Consider the following 20579-nt stretch of genomic DNA (forward strand, 5'->3'; position numbering starts at 1 on the left):
TCCTCTGTGGAGAGAGGAGAGCCTTCCAGAAGGACAACCATCTCTGCAGCAATCCACCAATCAGGCCTGTATGTTAGAGTGGCCAGACGAAAGCCACTCCTTAGTAAAAGGAACATGGAAGCCCGTCTGGAATTTGCCAAAAAGCACCTGAATGACTCTCAGACCATGAGAAAAAAAATTCTCTGGTCTGGTGAGACAAAGATTGAACTCTTCGGTGTGAATGCCAGGCGCCATGTTTGGAGGAAACCAGCCACCGCTCATCACCAGGCCAATACCATCCCTACAGTGAAGCATGGTGGTGGCAGCATCATGCTGTGGGGATGTTTTTCAGCAGCAGGAACTGGCAGAATAGTCAGGATAGAAGGAAAAATGAACCTGCTCCAGAGCGCTCTTGACCTCAGGCTGGGGCGAAGGTTCATTATTCAGCAGGACAACGACCCAAAGCACACAGCCAAGATCTCAAAAGATTGGCTTCAAAACCACTCCGTGAATGTCCTGGAGTGGCCCAGCCAGAGTCCAGACTTGAATCCTATCGAACATCTCTGGAGAGATCTGAAAATGGCTGTGCACAAACGTCTCCCATCCAACCTGATTGAGCTTGAGACTAATTGCAAAGAAGAATGGGCAAAACTGCCTAAAGATAGGTGTGCTAAACTTGTGGGATCATATTCAAAAAGACTTGAGGCTGTATTTGCTGCCAAAGGTGGATCAACAAAGTATTAAGCAAAGGTTGTGAATACTTATGTAAATGTGATTTCTTAGTTTTCTATTTTTAATAAATTTTAAAAAAGTTAAAAAAAAAACTTTTTCACATTGTCATAATGGAGTATTTTGTGTAGAATTTTGAGATAAGAGATTAAATTAATACAATTTGGAATGAGGCGGTAACATAACAAAATGTGGAAAAAGTGAAGCGCTGTGAATACTTTCCGGATGCACTGTATTTTGCTGTTGAATAAACGCCCCCGTTGGGGTTTGATCACATTCCCATTTTGAATCTCCTTGTGCCCTGCATTTGGGTCCGCACAACATCTCAAAATACTTTATTATTTCATTGAGATCAAACTTGTCGCCTCTGAGAAATCGTATTTCTGCGCGGCATTAAAGGAAACAAACTCCCAGTCACATATTTTCTTATATTCACTTTATTTAAAAAGAACATTGAAATAAAAATACTTCTTCTATTCCCGATTATTTGCGAGAGCAAAATACAAAAGCAGTTGGTGCAAAATTGACAAATGGCTACTTCACACAGTGCTAAAACATGTTATATAATAGAATACATCTCTAAATGTCGCCATTTCTAGAATATAAACAATCTGCATATATTGAAATTCTCAGAGATGCACAACAGAAAACCTCCAGTATTCAAAGCGATTGCTAATAACCTAACTCGAAACAACAAAGTCATTTTATTCTTATTTTAAGGCCAATCGAGTAGCGTTCGACTCAGTCGCTAAAAACTGAAACGGGAAAAGTAAAACTCTGCAACAGCAGTGCAGCCAAACACTTTGACATATGACGAGTGGTTCGAAATTGCATGTACAGAACGAGTGTGGGTGGCTGGCTGGGGCGCGAGCAATATCTAGGATGACACCGAGTCGCTTGGAAGAGAGTCACTCTCGGCTGTTACTTTGCTCAAACTTTCTTTTTTAAAGACGGAAAAAAAGGTCTTTCTTTCTAGTCTGCACCTGGGCTGAAATAGGTTACCTGTTTTTGGTCCTATGGAGTCAGGCCTGCATTTGGTTCAATACTTAGCCAAGGGGCCAGTCCTGGAGACATGTACCATATCTTTAATTCATCAATTAATATACATGCAGACATGTACATGTTCTATTTCTTCATATTTGTTTTTGCCAGGCATTCTATTTGGGGCTGTGGTTTGTTGAAAAAGAGCAAGCGCCAAAGAGCCGCATGGCCAAATACAGCTCCAGAGCTGTATACGAAAGCAGATGTTTATCGATTTTGTAGGTATTTATTGGAATGCCTTGACACGAAACCTAGCTAAAAACTCTCTCAGAGGCCTAAAGTACAAAAGTGGGAATTTTCACAAAAATTGGTTTAGCCGTTTTGGAGCCTATAAGCCCCATACGAACACACAAACACACACGCACGGAAATTGGGATATATATATTTTTAAATAGATTAGTTTAATCAAATTGGTGGTAAAACACCCACAATTAAAGTAAAATAAAGGATTAGGTCACGGTTTAAAGCAATTCATTTGATATTTAGTGGTCTAGTAGTGTATTTCTGCAGTTGCATTGTTGTAGTATTACTCTAGTTTTATTGTTTTAGTATTTCTGCAAAAGTGTTTTGTAGGATTTTCATTGTAGTATTTTTGTAGTATTCCTGTAGTATTTCTGTAGTAGATTTTAATAGTATATCTAGTCTTTTTGGATTACTGTGGTTGTGTTTTTGCAGTATTTCTGACATATTTCTGTTTTTGTTTAATATTAGTATTAGTAATATAGTATTATTGTGGTGGTATTTTGTAGTATTGCCGTAAACCTATTTTAGTCATATTTTCATAGTATTTATTATATATATGTATAGTATATATTTAGTTTTTCAGTAATTTTGTAGCATTTCCGTTATTGTACTTTTGTTGTAGACATACAAAAGAAATATGGGGATAAAGTTTGCACCCAAAAATATTTTTAATTACTAGTACTTGATTTACTATTATATATATATTGCCATTATATTTTGGCCATTTGGTTAGGTGGGCTGGATTCAAAAGCCTTACTGCCCTCTTGTGGCCCAAGGGCTGATGTTTGCCCACCCCTAGGTTATACTGTAGACCCCCGGGAATCGATGTTCCCACTGTACAATGTTTTTTTTTACTTAATCGGATGATTTTTTTGGCCCCTCTTTATGACATTCCCCCACTATACCACATCAAAAACAAATTATTTTGCATGAACAAAAATATATCAAATTCAAACTTTGCGGTGTTGGTATATATGACGTGTCTCTAAGATGCCTCATTGCTATTGGTCAACCTCATATCAAATGCTGGTCTACTATTGGTTTGCATCACGGATATTGGCTGAACTCCCTCCCACAATGTCTTTCTTTCTTTCTTAATTCAGTTACACTCTTGTGTGCTTTGTAAAGACTTAAATCAGCAATATTGTAAGTTTAATGCTACGTATATTCACTACGGGTACCAACGTTTGCAGTGATGCTAAATGGAGGAGCAAAATCATAACCATGGAAACTAAACTCTCGATGATCTAAAATACAAAAAAGACAAACAAATCTCTACCCTCCCTAAGTTGCATGGCCGTAACCAATCAACTATTATTAAAAATAAGATGATTCTGAGGACAGGGCAGCACGGCAGCACAGTAGTTAGCACGTGTGTGGCACAGTTCTGAGGTCCTGGGATCAAATTCTCTTGTGTGGAGTTTGCATGTTCTCCCCGTGCTTGCGTGGGTTTCTTCCGGGCACTCCGGTTTCCTCCCACATTCCAAAAACATGCATGTTAGGTTGATTGGCCGGTCCAAATTGTCCCTAGGTGTGAATGAGCGAGTGAATTGTCTGTCCCTGTGTGCCATGCGACAGGCTGGCAACCAGTTCAGGGTGTCCCCTGCCCACTGCTCGAAGATAGCTGGGATGGGCTCCTGCACCCCCGCGATTCTACTGAGGATAAGCGGTGCAGATAATGGATGGAAGGATGATTCTGAGGACATTCCTTGTGGTTGAAATTTTTAAATCAGTTTCATTTTTAATCTGCCGTCGCAGTCTCCTGCCCTGTCTGCATCCACCTGCTAATCCACTCTACCAGCTCAAGTCAAATGTATTATAATTGTTTTAATGTTTTTTTTTTCATATAAGTAGTACTTACTATGTACTATTGTATTAGCTATTTGGAGGTTTAGAGCTTATGAGCATATGTTTTTAATATCCTGCTATAAGGCAATTTCATTTTGCGATTCCCACCTCAGAACAGATTAAAGTCGTATGCTGAGGTTCTACTGCAACTTGGGTCCAGAAACCAAACGCAATGTGTTTGTCAGCTTCAGATAAAATTGAATAACTTCCTGCAGCACAAGAGCACACCATTAGGCCGCAGCCCAGCAGTTGAGAAGCTCTGGTCTAGACATAGTTTCTGAGTAAGGAGGTCTAAGTGCTACTTTATTATTGTCTGTGTTATGCTCTGCGTTAACTGTGGCTTTTCCATTTTACATTCTATGGGATATCATTTGCAGCCAACCATATCAATTAGCCTAAAATTGCTTCCCATAATCTGCGTTTGAAACCTGATTCAAGCTCCTCGGCCCGTTCCCTGTCACGGTCCTTCATCTTCTACTTGTGAACCCAAAGAGATCAAGATCCCAACTTTGGAGTTGAAAAGAGTAGCATGATGGAATAAGAGGAGAAAGAAAAGTCAAAGTTTGTTGTGGATTCAACCAAACAGGAAATAGAGAAAGAGAGCGAGCAGGTAGGAGGACAAGGGACGGAATAAGTTTGGACTTGCAGCTGAAGATGAAAAAGAGTAGGCGAAAGGTGGGCAATCGGGCTCTAGGCAACGGATTGCCGCGTCTTCATTGCCGTAGTTGGCCCAGTACTCTTCCGTGTCCAGCTTCGGGAGAGCGGCTTCCTCCTCGGAGAGTTCGTATTTCGGAAGAATGGAGTCTAATCGGCTTTTAGGAAAATAGGGCGGTTTTCCCGCAGGGAAGGCTTTCACCGTCTTGGAGGAATACACAGGCTTGTTCTTGGAGAACCACCAGCGGGTCTTGGTGCTGAAGGAGGTCGTGGTGGATCCGGCCATGGAGCCGGGATCCGGCACGGGGCAGAGGGCAAAGTCCAGTTCCCGGAGGAATCGGAGATCTTGTCCCCGGCGTTGGGACGGCGAGGAGCAAATCAGCTCGGAGGACGAGAGGCGAGCCGTCCGGAACCACTCCCACAGGGGACGGGCCTCGCATCCGCAGGACCAAGGGTTGCCGTTGAGGCGCAGGAAGTTGATGCCTTGGGTGTCTTTCATGGTTTGGCCCGGGAGCTCAGCCAGGGAGTTGTTGAACAGGTAGAGGATGGAGAGGCGGCCCAGGTCACGGAAGGCGCGGCGGTTGACCTGACGGATTCGGTTGTCGTGGAGGAGGAGGCGGTCCAGGTTGACCAGACCTCGGAACACGTTCTCCGTCAGGACGCGGATGCGGTTGCCGTGGAGGAAGAGATGGGTCAGGTTCACCAGGTCGGAGAACAGGTCGTCCTGCAGGAAATGGAGTTGATTCTCCTGGAAAAAAAATATCACATGAAATTTGGATCGTAAATCATACACTGTGAAAAGTCAACAAAGGAAAAAGATAAAAATCAGAAATTCAAATTCAATGTTCTTGTTCCACTTGTAAATCACTTAAAAATAATTGATTACAATAATGAAATAAACTATTCATGTTGACGGAGCTTATTTTTACTGTTCCTTTAGATAGATAGATAGATAGATAGATAGATAGATAGATAGATAGATAGATAGATAGATAGATAGATAGATAGATAGATAGATAGATAGATAGATAGATAGATAGATAGATAGTTGGATAGAGGGATCCAGAGAGAAAGATATAGAAGGAGAAAGAGAAATGGAGAAAAAGAGAGGACTGAAGAGACAAAGACACTTAGAGAAAAAGAGACAGAGAAAAAGATTGATAGAGAGAGAGTGATATAGAAGGAGAAGAGAAACAGAAATGGCCAGAAATAGAATAAAATAAGAAACAGAGAGAAATGGAAATAAAAAAAGGGATGGATAGTTAAATGATGAAGAGAGATAAATAGAAAGAGAAAAAAGGAATAGATGGATGGAGACTGAAAGAATAAGATCGATAAAGAGAGCAATAGAGTGAGGGCAATAGAGGGAAAATAAAGAGAGAAATACAGATAAAGAGGAATGGATAGAATGAGCCATGTACAGAAAAAGAGGAAATAGGGAGAGTGAGAGATGAATAGAGGGAGAAAGAAAATTTGAGAAAGAGAGAAAAAGAGAGGAATAGATAGAGACATAGGGAGAAAAAAAGACTTTGAGAAAAAGGGCGACAGTGAGATATACAAAGAGAGGAATAGAATAAAAAGAGAAATAAATAGAGTGATAGAGACAGGCATATAGAAAAGGTTATTAAAGAGATAGGGGAGAAGGAAAGAGTAAAAAATACAAAAAGAAAGATAAATGGAGAAATAGAAAAAGATAGATCGACATCTAGAGAAATATTGAGAGAGAGAGAGAAAGAGAGAGAGAGAGAGAGAGATAGAGAAAAATAGAGACAGAAATGAAAGAAGAAATCAAGAAAAAGAAAAGATCTATCCCTCTATTTAGAATAAATATTCTTGCCTACCTTGAGGGCAATAAAAGACTCTTCTAATCGTTCAATAAAAAAAAAAAAACATTCTACCCTGATTGCATGCTAAAATGGAATTTGCTATTTGTCTTCACCTGCAGGTAGAGAAACTGTAGACTGTACAACTTGTGGAAGAGGTCATGGGGCAGCATGGCAAGCTTGCAGCGGTGCATGTGCAAACTCTGCAGCTTCTCCAAGCCCCGAAAAGCTCCACCTTCTAGACGCCTCAAGGTGGGGTTGTCGCCCAGGTCCAACTCCTCCAGCACCCTCAGGTTACTGAAGGCCCCGGCCTCGATCCACGTGATGTTATTGCCGTACAGCCAAAGAACCTGAGTCGGAAAAGGAACGCAAATGGAAGTTGAAAACCTTTTTTTTTTTAAAATGTCCAGTGTGTCACGGTTGCCATGGAGCCCAATTGGCCCTGCCCGTGGGCTCCAGCTGCAGCTTGTTGACAGATTGGCTCCCTGTCAGTATTTAAACTCTGTCCCGCCAGTCCCCTTTTGTCGGTCCGTCTGTGAATCTCCATTTTAATACGGCAAGCCCTTTTATGCGCCTGTCCTGTGTTTTTGCTCCTGTTTTTCTCCCGCTACGATCTGTTTAAAGCTAGACCACGCCTGCTCTCCCGTCCCGAATTATGACCATGTTTTGATCTCAACCTCGTCTGTTGTCCCATCCCGAATAATGACCCATTTTCTGATATTGACCACGTTTTTGCCCTCTATTCCGGCTACTGGCCAGTTTTTTCCCGTTCCCAAATAAAACTGTGAGAAACGTTATGCGAGTGGGTCTTGTCTCCGTTCTGGTCCTAACACAGTGCCTTCAAAAGGAAGAAATCGAGTGCCATCAAAAAAAAGTTTTGTGTCATGGTTGCCATGGCGCCCAATTGGTCCCTGCCGTGTGGCGCCAGGTTCGGTCACGGTTGCCACGGCGCCCAATTGGCCCCGCCTATTGACACCAGCTGAAACGGGTTGACAGATTGCTGCCGGACTACTTAAACACGTCCTTGCGAGTTGCCTGCTGTCCGAGCGTCTGCGAAACTCCTACTAGACTCTGTGTGATATGCCAAGTCCCATGAATCTCTGTTTTTGCCTGTGTCTTCATCCTGTTTTATTTTCGGCACGATATGTTTGATTATGACCACTCCTCAGTTCTAATTTCAATCTACTTCCGCGACCATCGATCCCTGGATCGAGTGGGCGCTCATTCCTCCTCCCCTCAATAAACTGTGAGTAACGTTACGCGATTGGGTTCTCATTCCTGTTTCCTGTCCTTGTTCGTAACATTTTGTTGTTGTTGTTGACTTCGATGACCAAAAGAAAGTCGGTATTTTGCTGCTAGCACATTCTTAAGGCTACTTTTGAGCTGTTCCTATCCATAATCTATTATAATTTTGTGTCAATGGGCAGCTATAAAGTAACATTAATTCTGCCTCAACAATCACACTTGTTTAAAAACACGGGACGGGCTCTATAGGTGTCATAATTGAGTTCAATACAGCAGACAAAAAACAAAGAAAGTTCTGTATGCATAAAGAGCAGAAAAATGAGTAAAATTTGGACTCATATTATGATATCGATTGCTCTGAAGTAGAGTGCATTCAATCGTTCAATCTTAGAGACTGCTGATCTTTTTATTTTTGTTTTATGATTTTCACTTAATATTTTTTGCAAGTTTTCCGTCTCTAAATTTAATTTAATCATTTTATCATTTATTAATAGTACTGAAGAGTTCATATTTTTATTTTCCATTTTGTTTTGCATTTTAAGGGACTTTGTGTTGTCGTTCAACCTTATATCTGTACAGTGTATAAAGAGCTAAAATTGTTTTGTAGTTAACAATTTTCTTTTGTACATCTGTGAATAATTTTACTTATATTCAATGTGTTTTTCAGGGATTCCCTGTAAAACATGTGTAATTACTAATTACTCGATAATTTGGCGCAGTGGTTAGCGCGTGTGCGGCACAGTTCTAAGGCCTTGGGAACCTCCTGTGTGGGTTCAAATCCAGCTACCGGACTTACTGTGCGGAGTTTGTATGTTCTCCCCGTGCTTGCGTGGGTTTCCTCCGGGCACTCCGGTTTCCTCCCACATTCCAAAGACATGCATTTCAGGTGCAATGGCCGGTCCAAATTGTCCCTAGGTGTGAATGAGCGAGCGAGTTGTCTGTCCCTGTGTGCCCTGCGATTGGCTGGCAACAACTTCAGGGTGTCCCCTGCCCACTGCCCGATGATTGCTGGGATGGGCTCCAGCACCCCCGCGACCCTACTGAGGATAAGCGGTGCAGCTAATAATGAGACCCCCCACCTAAGAACAGATACATGTCGTATCACGGGGTTGTACTGTACCTGTGTTTCAAAGCCGAAAGAATCGGCACGGAGTTCCGTGATGCGATTGTTTTGCAGGAAGACGCGTTGCGAGTCGTACGGCACGCCAGCCGGAACGACCGTGAGGTTCTGTGACTGGCAGCTGACGGTCATTGGCGTTGGGTAACACACGCAAAGCCTGGGGCAAGCGCCCACACTGCCCGGCTTTACCAACACCAACCACAGGATCAACCACAGAGTCAGTCCACCTGAAACAGGACATTCAGATAAGGGTGCGTTGGTGGGTGGTATGACAATATCAGATCGTTCGGACAATTGACTAGATCAGGGGTCGGGAACCTTTTCGACCTATAGAGCTGTCATGATTACTGATGTGACTCAGCTGTGCCCGCTCATTTGGTGCCAACTGCCGCGTGTTCTGATTGGCTCCCTGTCCCTATTTAAACTCACTCCTATCTGTCCCCTTTTGTCAGTCCGTCTGCGAACCTCAGTTAACACTAGGCAAGCCTTTTTCGACCCTGATTCCCACCTGTTTTTTGCTTCCGTCTGTTCCCTGGCTTTGACCCGTTTTTGATCTTGACCACGTCTACTCTCCTTTCCTGGCTTACGACTCGCTTACAACCCCGACCACGTTTGTTGCTCTCCTGTCCCGGCTATCGACCTGTTTTTCCATCCTTGGCACAGCCATCACTCGCTACGAAAGATCCACTTACGTGTTCGGATCACAAGCCGAGTACGAGAACGACTTGCCTCCTGCGCCTAGCGAACACCGCGCAGCCCTTCCTCTTTCCTTTAATAAAACTTGTGAGAAACGTAACGCAATTGGGTCCTGTTTCCGTTCTGGTCCTGACATTTGCAGGTGTACGGTATTCAAAACAAAAACAAGCAGAATAAATGTATACAGTAATTATTCTTTAACTTCACAAAAATTAGATGAAGATTTGTACTCTTCAACTTATGCCATGTCAATGTTAAAACAAGAAAATAAGAGGATGTTAATGAACTAACTAAGCTTAAAACTGAAGATGAGGAGCTTGCAGGGCACAGATGAAGACAGTAACTGGACCTGGATCATCTTTGATCCTGCTCCAGTTACCGGCTCGAATGACCAAGTTCAAAAAGGTCTACGCTGCTAATGAAATAATAATGAACACCCAATTCATCTTTTGCAGGCAAGTTTTTCCAGTAGCTCACCCTTTGACCTCTCAACAAGTTGAAGCGTTATATAAGGAGGACCTTTGGGATCAAGACTACCATTTGAGGTGGAATAAGACACTGATCCTAAATCTCGGTTACTCTTATTTAATGCATGGTTAATTAAACTCGGGATCACGATTCAATAGGCTTGTTGTTTGAAAATGTATTTTGTTTTTATGAGCTCTCCTTTTGAAGGTCATTGTATTTGTGCTAACCATAATATGTATAATATTTATATGAAGTGATACAATGCGTGTTGTACAATGTGATACTAAAAATGCTGGAGCAAAATTATTTTTTTCTCAGTAATTTAAGATATAGTAGTATCAATATTGTTCACACGCCGCTGACTGTCAATGATAAGGTCCAGCTTATTGCTGAACGCGATGATGCTTTAATTAAACCGAAAAACAACAGTGACCAGATGATGAAGGTACTGTATCTGAGTCAAATCAGGAGGCTTCTCCTGCTACTTTGCATAGTCACCTAACAAATTCCAGTGAGGTGATTGACATGATCTTTTCTCAAGTATCTGCTCTCAAAGACGATGTGAAAATTGTTGATGTACAGGTAGACTGAAATGCGTCAGCTTAAACCTTTCACTTAGCGACTTACAACCTGACTCAAGCTCTGTTCCAATTCTGTGAGTCACAGCTCCAAGCCTGTGCCATCCAGCATGTTTCAGATCAGGTTATTGTGCAATTGTGTAATTGTAATCCTGTGCAATCCTTTGAGACATTTTTGTGATAAGGGGTTTATAAATAAATGTGACTTGACTTGATTTGACTACTAGTAACCACGGAAACCAGTACTATCAGTTGCATGTGGGGGAGCAAACCCACGACCAACAAAACGGTCTGGAGAGGAATGGGCGCTGCCAGGCGGTACTTGCCCAATACACACCACAGGAATGGGTGCCCCGACGACCCTGGCGGTTGAGGGACCCATGATTAATATAATTGCTACACCTCATTACCATGGGAAGTTTGAGTGGAAAGGGCAAAACAACAAAATAAAATGTAAAAAGGAGTACATAGATAATCTGTTTCGCATATACAGTATGAGAACAGTATTAGTCACGTACATTGATCAAGATTAATATATATTTGAATGTAAAAAGAGCAATAACTGGTTGAAAAGAAATCAAAAAGACACTAATGCTGTCCACGAGACGTTATGGGTTGAAAAACCCAACTATTTTAGACGAGACAAACGTGGAAAAATTAGATTTGGAAAACATTGGATATTTAAAACCACGAGTCACCAACCTTTTTGAAGCGCAGAGCTATTTTTTTGTTAGATTATTAGAAAAGAATACCAGTTTGATATGCATTCCGAAAATAACAACTTCAGTTGTTACAGGACTGTTTCAAGAAATTAGAAAATGGTGTTAACATTTTATATCTTCTGTATCGTAATTAAAAAAAAACAAAGATGTTATACAATCTGAATTCTTAACAAACCAACTGATATTGCAAGTCTTTTATTGCTTTAAATTTGCCAATTCCGGCAAAAAACTCAAATATTTCATCTAAAAAATTTAGAACATCATATAAAAGTATACCAATAGGCTGTAAGAAGCAATTATAAACATTAAGACAAACCTAATATTTCAAATGTTTTTTATTAGTCCAAACTATTAGTATTATTTGTTCTTTGTAATTGTATAACAGAACATAAAAAAAATATCATTGTGTTCTCATTTCTGAAACTGTCCTGTTTTTATGGAAGAGAGGGCCACGAAGTGAAACAGGGGATTGGCAACAAACACTTACTTTTTTTTGATGTACCGGTACTTTTTCACATTTTCATCATCCAATTGGGCCCCCTTATTAATGACTGCAATTCTCCTTATTAAACGATAATAAACCTTACAAACACAACACGGCAACTATTCACAGCAAGACAGACTATGTAGAAAGAAAACAAAGGTATTTTGAGTTAAAAACAAATGTGAAAAATACATGCTTAATCAAGGATAACATTTGCTAGTGTACCATGACAATTATAGCAAATTATAATGACGTTATCGTCTGCTACCAGTGACCAAGACCGTCTTGATTAGAGTTAAGTCAAGTCATGTTTATTTGTATAGCCCTTCATCACAAAGAGTCTCAAAGGGGTGCCCAGACCACAGATTATTTCAAACCACAGACTATTATGACACCATCCCCTGATCTAAAACCTACATGAGGGCAATGGAAAACCCCAAAACATAGTAATAAAAAGATACGTTGTTATTTTAGAAAGAAAGAATATCAAACTGGTAGCCGAATTATATGTATATTTTTTCTCTTTACTTGTACAAAAATTGTTATACGGCATACACATTTTGAAATGATCAAACAAATTATAAAATAACAGGAAAACTTATAAATTGATAGGTATGCATTTCGTCCAGCAGGCCGGATTAAATAGCCTGATGTTTGCTCACACCCAATTTTAACACTAAATTAATTAACTTGGAAAGTTATGTCATACACATATTAAAAATAAAGAACTTTTAACCCAAATAAATAGGGAAAAAATGAAGTTAAAGCACTCACTTTTGAAATTGTGTGCGGTGATGGAGTTCCTCCCGGTCCGGCGAGTCCCCATGGCGAGTAAAAGCGAAAGCGAGTTAGCGAATGGCGACCTGTTGCTATCTCTGCTTACGTTCAGCTCCGGGGACTTGCCTGTTTTCACTCAGGGAGTAAAACTCGGAAAGTCTTCGCCGGCTGCTTTATACTTGGCGTCCGCCTCGTCGCCCACACCGGCCGGCGTAGGCAGGGGGGTGGACACCGTCTTACGTCAGCCGGTGGGTGGAAATGAAAGGGCCATTAAGGCGCTCGACTCGCCGGATGAAGAGCCAAGAAAGGCAACAGAAACACGGTTTGTTTTTCTTTTTGCGTGTGTCTTTCCCAACAAAACAACAAAAATGTTCAAATATATTAAGTTGATCTCATTTGCTAAATTGAAATGATTTTAATTTATTGTCAATGTGACGTAATAGAGCGGAAAATTATTAAGGCCAAAGATAGCAAGTCATAAAACGTTAGCAATTGTTAGCATTAAATTAGCTTAATAAAATAGTTTTTTCCACATTTCAACTAAATAAAGCGTATTTTAGACGCCTTTTCTATAGGTTTTTAGTGAGTGGGATGTAAGAGAGTAGGAGAAACGATAAATGCATACTGCTAGCTTGGCATAAATCCATCCATCCATTGTCTGCTCCGCTTATCCTCAGTAGGGTCGCGGGGGTAGTGGAGCCCATCCCAGCCATCTTCGGGCAGTGGGCAGGGGACACCCTGAACTGGTTGCCAGCCAGTCACAGGGCACACAGCGACAGACAATTCGCTCGCTCATGCACACTTAGGGACAATTCGGACTGGCCAATTAACCTGACATGGATGTTTTTGGAATGTGGGAGGAAACCGGAGTGCCCGGAGGAAACCGGAGTGCCCGCAGGAAACCTATGCAAGCACGCGGAGAACATGCAAACTCCACACAGGAAGGTTTGATCTCATGACCTCAGGACTGTGCTGCACACGCGCTAACCACTGCACCACCATGCTGCCCTGTCATAAATCCATTATAAGCAAATTAGCTTTTTAAAGTCGTTTTTTTTCTCCACAATTTCAATTTTCAACCAAATAAAAACATACACTATTTTAGATGTATTTTCTGCTAGTTTGTGCTGGGTGGCGAGAGAGCGGGAACTTATTAAGACAAACTGTTAGCTCAGCATGAGTCCCTTTTTAGGAATAATTTATCTTTTACAAAGCTGTTTTTGTCCACATTTAACTTTTCAACTAAATTTTTATGTTAAAAAAATTCACAGGATGATGGCTTTAGCCATTTGGCCACCTTGCCCATGACTTTCTGTGAGAATTTTAGTCCAGCCCATCTCCGACATGGCGACTGTAAATAATAGAAGTTAAGTTGACTGTGAGGGCCGCCACTTCCAGGAAAAGTGGAAATTTGAGAATTTCTTCACCGAAATCCGAAACAACTTTGTCTGCCTAATTAGCCAAGAGACTTTGGCTGTTTTCAAAGAATAAAATATCAAGAGGCATTGCCAGATGAAACATGCTGACCACAAAAATTTACCTAAAAAAGGAACGCTGTGAAAAGGTGAAGCAAGTGGAAGCTGTTCTTATGGCAAAGCAGTGCTTTTTCAAGAGACCCTGCGAATCAAATGAAAATGCTACAAAGGCGAGCTATGAGGTCGTGGCGCTGATTGCCAAGCACTGCAAAGGGTGAATTTACGAAAAGACTGTTCCAAGAGTGCTAGGCTGAAACTCTGGCCCGCTTTCTGAAAAGTTTAAACACCACTGACATAAATCCATAAAAAGCAATAAACCAGGAATCGTTTTTTTCATCTTTCACTTTTCAACCAAATAAACACTTATTTTAGACTTCTTTCATACCAATTTGTTCTTGGCATCAATCTTTTGTTTGCAATTAATTAGCACTTGTTAGCAATAAACTAGTCTTTTAAAGTCCTCTTTTCATATTTTACTTTTTTGACCAAAAAAGACGTATTTTAGACATCTTTTCTATTTGTGATGGGTTGTAAGAGAGGGGGGGATGCTAATGCTAGCTTGACAAAATTAGATTAGCACAGATTCACAATTTTTAACAATATATTATCTTTTTGAAGACCACTTTTATTTCACTTTTTCAACCAAATGAAGACACATTTGAGACTTATTTTCTAACATTTTGTGCTGGGTGTTTAGAGGGAGTGAAATGACTTAAGAAACCTGTTAGCTTGGCATAAATATCTTGCTAACAATAAATTAGCACGTTCTAGCAATAAAACAGCTTTTCATCTTTCAGTTTTCAACTTTTTAAATTCTTATTTTATTTTAAAGACATCTTTTTTGACGTATTTTCGACCAGTTTGTGCTGGATTGAAAGAGAGACCAAAATGACTAACAAGACCCGTTAGTTTGGCATAAATCTCGTTAGAAATAAATTAGCACCTATCAGCAATAAATTAGCTTTTAAAATCATCTTTTGAGATTTCATTTTTCAACAAAATAATGATGTATTTCAGGTGTATTTTAGACTACTTTATTGCCAGTTTGTGTGAATGGGATACAAGATAGGGAGCAAACGAGTAACGGTGAGTGGCGTAGTTTTAGGTGTCCTTAAAAGGTTCAAAATTAAATATTTTCTCGATAAAGTATCTTTTGACAATGCACAACTGAGCTCAAAGAGCCTTTTTTAAAATTGTTTTCACATTTCTTACCTGTCATGATGACTGATGTGAATCACCTGTGCCCGCTCATTTGGCGCCAGCCGCTCCGGGTTTTGATTGGCTCCCTGTGTCTTTTTAAACCCAGTCCTGTCACTTTCCGGTTGTCAGTCCGTCTGCAAACCTCTGTTGATACAAGGCAAGCCTTTCTTTTGACCCTGATTCCCGCCTGTTCCGTTTTGTACCCGTTTTTCCACCTGCCCAATCCTGATCGCCCCGTTTGTCTCCAGCTACGACCTGTTTTGATCCCGACCACGTCTGCTCTCCCGTGCCGGCTTACGACCGATTTCTGACCTCGACCACGTTTTTTCTCTCCTGTCCCGGCCACTGACCCGTTTTTCCGTTCCCCACAACGCCATCGCTCAACACGGAAGATCCACTTACGCTTACTGAGTGACCTGCTTCCCGCGTCCAGCAATCACCGGATCGTGGGCGCAATTCTATTCCAATGAAATTTGTGAGAAACGCAACGCAAGTGAGTCCTGTCTCTGTTATGGGCCTGACAAGCAGTTCAAAGAGGTTGTGGCTGCGGTGAGAGTGCGGGTCCTCAATAATGCAGATGATGTCCTGCAGACTGGGCAGAGATCAGTCCATTAGTTTCTGGGCTGTGTTAATTACTCTCTGCAAGTTTTCCCATTCTGCTGCCATGATGCCATATGCCAGTTTGCTCTCCACTGTGGCTCTGCAGAAGTACAGTTGCAGTTTCTGTCCCAAATGGATTTCTCTGAGCAATCTAAGGAATTGGATTGGATCAGAAGATGCCAACTGTACATCTCACAGTTCAGACTTGGGCAATTCCTGACCCTCTGGGTTCTCGGCTCTGTAAGCGCGAGATTTCGTTTGCAATATTCTTGGCGGCGGGGTTATAATGAGCAGACTCGAAGAGGAGGAGGAGGAAGTGTGGGATTTCTCCGTATGGGCTTGTGGTGCATGTTTCCACACCAGCCAGGCCTCCCATAAAGCTCTCGCTCGCCCGCTTGCGTTGCAGTGATTCACAGCCACGCTGGCATTTGAACTGATGTCAACACAGCATGTTCCAAGGATCTGGCTCCGTTCTATTCATGTGTTCATCCATCCATCTACTCCTTTATTCCATCCATCCATTCATCCATTTCATCTTTCTTTCGATCTCTCATTTCATCTTTCATTTCAATCCATCCATGCATCCATCCATCCATTCGATCTGACCATTCATCCATCTAATTGTTCATTGAATTTTTCATCTATCATTCATTTAATTTTTCTTCCATAAATTAAATTCATTACCCATCTATTGAGTTATTCTTCCATATTATCTTTCATTCAATGTCAAGAACCAGAACAGGATCAGGACACAAGCCTTTTATTAAATGGGGAGTCATGCACGTTAGGCAGCGGTCTGGCGTGGAAAGACAGGAAGCCGGAGACCGACGAGATCGATTCCAATTGCCCGAGTTGATATCAGACAGATGGGGTCGATACCAGACTGGACGGGACAGACAGGATAGATAAAAATAACAGGACAAACTAGACGGGAACGAAAACTGGAGAGAATGATAAACAGGACAGAAATACAGTAAGACCTCGGTTATCGCGGTTAATGGTTACCCGCAAAGTAACGGCGCACCTTCAAAAAAAATTTGAAATTTTGAAATTATTATTTTTTAGACCCGGTTAATGGGTACCAAAACCACCCGCAAAAAGTGAAAATCTGCAAAGTAGCGACGCCCCTTCAAAAAGAAAAAAAGTATATATATAAATATATATATATATATATATATTTTTTTTTTTTAATTATTATTTTTTAGACCCGGTTAATGGGGACCAAAACCACCTGCAAAAGGTGAAAATCTGCGAAGTAGTGACGCCCCTTCAAAAAAAAAATCTCATCTCATCTCATTATCTGCACCGCTCATCCTTATTAGGGTCGCGAGCGAGTCCCTAACCCGCGGCGCGGGTACTTTCGGGCGCGATACGCACGACACCGTGACAAGCCGAGCGGGTCGGGCGCTCGGCGCGGAGGCCGGCCTGTCGGAAGCGCAGCAGTATGCGCGTTCACGCGATGGGGGGAGGATTTTGTACGGGAGTCGAATTTGGGCACAACACCGGCGCCAGACGTCTCCCGCTCGGGCCGCGATGGCTCTACATGGCGCTACACGGCCCTCGATGGCTCTGGCCGACGGACAGGCGGCCGCTGGGGAAAGGTGTAGCTGGGGGGACCTGTGGGGTTAGGGGGTGCGGTAAAGCGGAAGCCGCACTGAAACCGCGTGCCGGGAAACGAGAACGGTGCGCCGTGCTAGGGTCGTCGGCCGAGGGGGATTCCCGCAAAAAGTGAAAATTTGCAAAGTAGCGACGCCCCTTAGCGGTCTGTAATGTTTTTTTTTTTAACCATTACAGACCGCGAAGCTCTGAAGCCGCGAACGTCGAACCGCGAAGTAGCGAGGTCCCACTGTAGACGAGAACGAACTAGAAACCGAAACAGGACAAAAATAAAAGGGCACAATACCGGACACAGAATACCAACAGGAAAACAGGACCGAGTCAAAACCCACCTCTTGTGGGGCAGAGGTTCATTGACGGGCTGACAAGGGAAGCGTGACAGCGCTGAGCTTAAAGTAGACAGAAAGCCAATCTGTGAACGAGCCGCAGCAGGTGCCACACGGGCGGGGCCAATTGGGCGCCATGGCAACCGTGACATTTAATCTTTGCATCAATCGTACGTCCATCCATCATCCATCCATCTACCCATCTATCCATCTATCCAAACCTCCGATAGCATAACTAATCAAATAAAAAAACAGCATTAAGTTTCAGTTACTTAACCTTTTTCTAATTTAGTACTGCGTTGAAACAAATTTTGAATTGTATTTCCATTTAATATTTAATTGAATTAAATTCATACACTACTACATATTAAATATGTCACGGTTGCTACGGCACTCAATTGGCCCCGCCTGTGTTGCGCCAGCTGCGGCTCGTTGACAGATTGGCTTCCCTTCTATTTAAGCTCAGTGCTCTCACTCACCCTTTGTCAGTCCGTCAACGAACCTCTGCCCCGCAAGACGTGGGTTTGGACTCTGTCCGGTTCCCTGCCTGTGTTTCCTGTCCGGTATTGTTCACATTTATTTTGTCCTGTTTAATATCGATCTCCAGTTTCGTTCTCGTGTAGTTTGTCCTGTTTAATTTCGATATGCAGTTTTGATATCTATCCTGTCTGTCCCATACTGTCCGGTATCGCTCCATCTGTCCGATATCTGCTCGAGCAATTGGTATCGATCTCGTCGGCCTCTTGCTTCCTGTCATTCCACCCCAGACTGCCGCCTTACGTCTTCCGCCCAACGATGGCCAAATCACTGGCGTTTGGGTTAACGTGCTTGACTGCCCCATTTCCCGTAAAATAAAAGCTTGTGTGAGAAACGTCACGCATTTGGGTTCTCCTCCTGTTCCGGTTCATGACAAAGCTAGTCTTTTTTGTATGTATTTATAATCCCAAATGTTCTCCCACCAATTTATGTTCCTAAATTCCCCCCAAATTGTACCCACTCTGGCTTAATATAGGAATAAAATATCTGCCTTGTTTTTAATTTATAGCATTTGTGGTGGGTTCATAAAAATAAAAACGCTAACAACATCTTCAAGTACTGTAATTATTATGGACCTGCAAACATATTTAAAGCACTTCATTCATTTGTAGGTGTTTTATTTCTACAATGAGAAACCCTCCAGACAGCTGGTTTAAGATCAGGTAATTGTGCAATTGTGTAATTGTAATCCTGTGCAGTCCTTTGAGACATTTTTGTGATTAAGGGCTACAGTGGAACCTCGGTTTTCGAACGCCTATCAGTTCGAACAAATCGGTGTCCGACCAAAAATTTCGAGAAATTCTTGCTTTGCTGTTCGGTCAAAAAATCGGAGTTGGAACGCCGGTTATGCGTGAGTGCGTATGCTAGGGTGTGATGCTGAGCGGCGTACGGGTGTTTTAGCCCCTTATTATGCCTCCGAAGAAAGTCAGTGCAAGCAGCAAAGTTGCTACAGGTGAAAAAAGAAAAGTAGTGCGTACAACTATTGCATTTAAGAAAGAAATAATAGCCAAATATGAAGGAAATGTGCGCGCGCCTTCTGCTGACCACCACAAAGGTAAGAAATCCTATTCATAAGATTACGATAACGCGAACGTACGATTAGCCTGGGTTAGCTTTAAGTTTACGTTAAACATTCAGGGTGTTGGAACGGAGCCCAACATTGAGGGTGTTGGAACGGAGCCCCCTTTCAAATGAACCGCTCACCACTTGTTGTGGAGACCCGGGTGCTAAATGACTCGTAAACGACCTGATTTTTTTATTTTTACACGTTCATGTTAGGGGAATCTTTCGTACGGAAGATTACGATAACGCAAACGTACGATTAGCCTGGGTTAGTTTTATGTTTAGGTTAAACATTTAAGGTAAACATCCAGGGTGTTGGAACGGATTAAAACGATTTACATTATTTTTAATGGGAAAAATGATTTCGGTGATCGGTTTTCGAAGAGGGTTCTGGAACGGATTATGGTCGAGAACCTAGGTTCCATTGTATATAAATAAATGTGACTTGACTTGACAGATGGAGATCAACACATACTACGTGTTGTTTGTCATTTCTATCATGAGCTCCTCCCACTTGTGTTTCTATTTCTGTCATCAGGGCTGTGCACGCCACCATCTGTATTTGGCTACAAAACCAGACATCCACGCACATTTGAATTGACAGAACTGACAGGCTTGCACTTGGTCAAGGAGTTGTCAGAGTTATTTCTGGAAGCAAACGCCTCATCTGTTCTTGTGATTTTTTTATTAATTCTGTTTTTCAGCTGCCGTCCAGAGTCCCTTTTTAAAAGACAATATGGATTGTATTCATTTGAACAAAATATAGAAATGTCAAAAAAATTATTAGAATAATTTAACAAATTCAACAGTTTTCTTCAAAGGAGCGTATTTTGGCTGTTATATCAATTGTTTATATCACAGGTGTCAAACAGGCGGCCCGCAGGCCAGATCAGGCCCGCTAAGGGATTGAATCCGGCCCGCGAGACAACACTCAGAGAAGCGCAAGAGAAAAACAAGCTGCAGGTTTAAATATATAAACTTGATGTTGCCAAAGCCAGGTGCCTCTCACAAAGACACTGTACTTGTATTTATTTCTCTCTCTCTCTCTCTCTCTCTCTCTCTCTCTCTCTCTCTCTCTCTCTCTCTCTCTCTCTCTCTCTCTCTCTCTCTCTCTCTCTCTCTCTCTCTCTCTCTCTCTCTCTTTTCCACGCCTTTTCTACCACTCTGTCTCTGTCTCTTTCACTCTCTGTGTCTCTCTTTTTCTCTTCCTTTGTTGCTCTTTGTCTCTTTCTCTCTCTGTGTCTTTTAACCTCTTTTGCTCTAACTTCCTTTTTTCCATTTCTCTCTTTTATCTTTCTCTCTTCATATCCTTTGCGCTTTCTTTTCTCTTTTCTTTCCTTCCGTCTTTCTATTTC

At 41.9% G+C, this 20579-nt stretch overlaps 1 protein-coding gene and 1 long non-coding RNA gene across 2 annotated transcripts; one reads left to right on the forward strand and one right to left on the reverse strand.

Annotated features, from left to right (window-relative positions):
• Nucleotides 1–4230: 4230 nt before the first annotated feature.
• Nucleotides 4231–12677, reverse strand: LOC148360183 (reticulon-4 receptor-like 2). The gene is made up of 4 exons (XM_088343621.1): nt 12405–12677; nt 8683–8909; nt 6434–6667; nt 4231–5242 (listed from the first exon to the last, which is right to left on the reverse strand). The coding sequence occupies exons 1-4, from the start codon at nt 12454–12456 to the stop codon at nt 4415–4417; spliced, it is 1341 nt and encodes a 446-aa protein (XP_088199747.1). The 5' UTR covers nt 12457–12677; the 3' UTR covers nt 4231–4414.
• Nucleotides 12477–20052, forward strand: LOC148360184 (uncharacterized). Its single transcript, XR_015851291.1, has 3 exons — nt 12477–12729; nt 18774–18824; nt 19763–20052. It is a non-coding gene; the product is annotated as an uncharacterized LOC148360184 (long non-coding RNA).
• The last annotated feature ends 527 nt before the right edge of the window (nt 20053–20579 follow it).

Source organism: Urocampus carinirostris, chromosome 9 (genome assembly GCF_059441175.1).
Source record: "Urocampus carinirostris isolate Australia breed hairy pipefish chromosome 9, RoL_Ucar_1.0, whole genome shotgun sequence".
Taxonomy (NCBI): domain Eukaryota; kingdom Metazoa; phylum Chordata; class Actinopteri; order Syngnathiformes; family Syngnathidae; genus Urocampus; species Urocampus carinirostris.

Bases quoted from the DNA above. Each gene is read 5' to 3' on its own strand.
- LOC148360183 (XM_088343621.1), bottom strand. From the start codon at position 12,456: ATGGGGACTCGCCGGACCGGGAGGAACTCCATCACCGCACACAATTTC. The intron at 8,910-12,404 runs GTGAGTGCTTTA...GTCCTGTTTCAG, and splicing joins CACCGCACACAATTTCAAAA to GTGGACTGACTCTGTGGTTG. The intron at 5,243-6,433 runs GTGAAGACAAAT...TTTTTTTTCCAG, and splicing joins TACAGTTTCTCTACCTGCAG to GAGAATCAACTCCATTTCCT.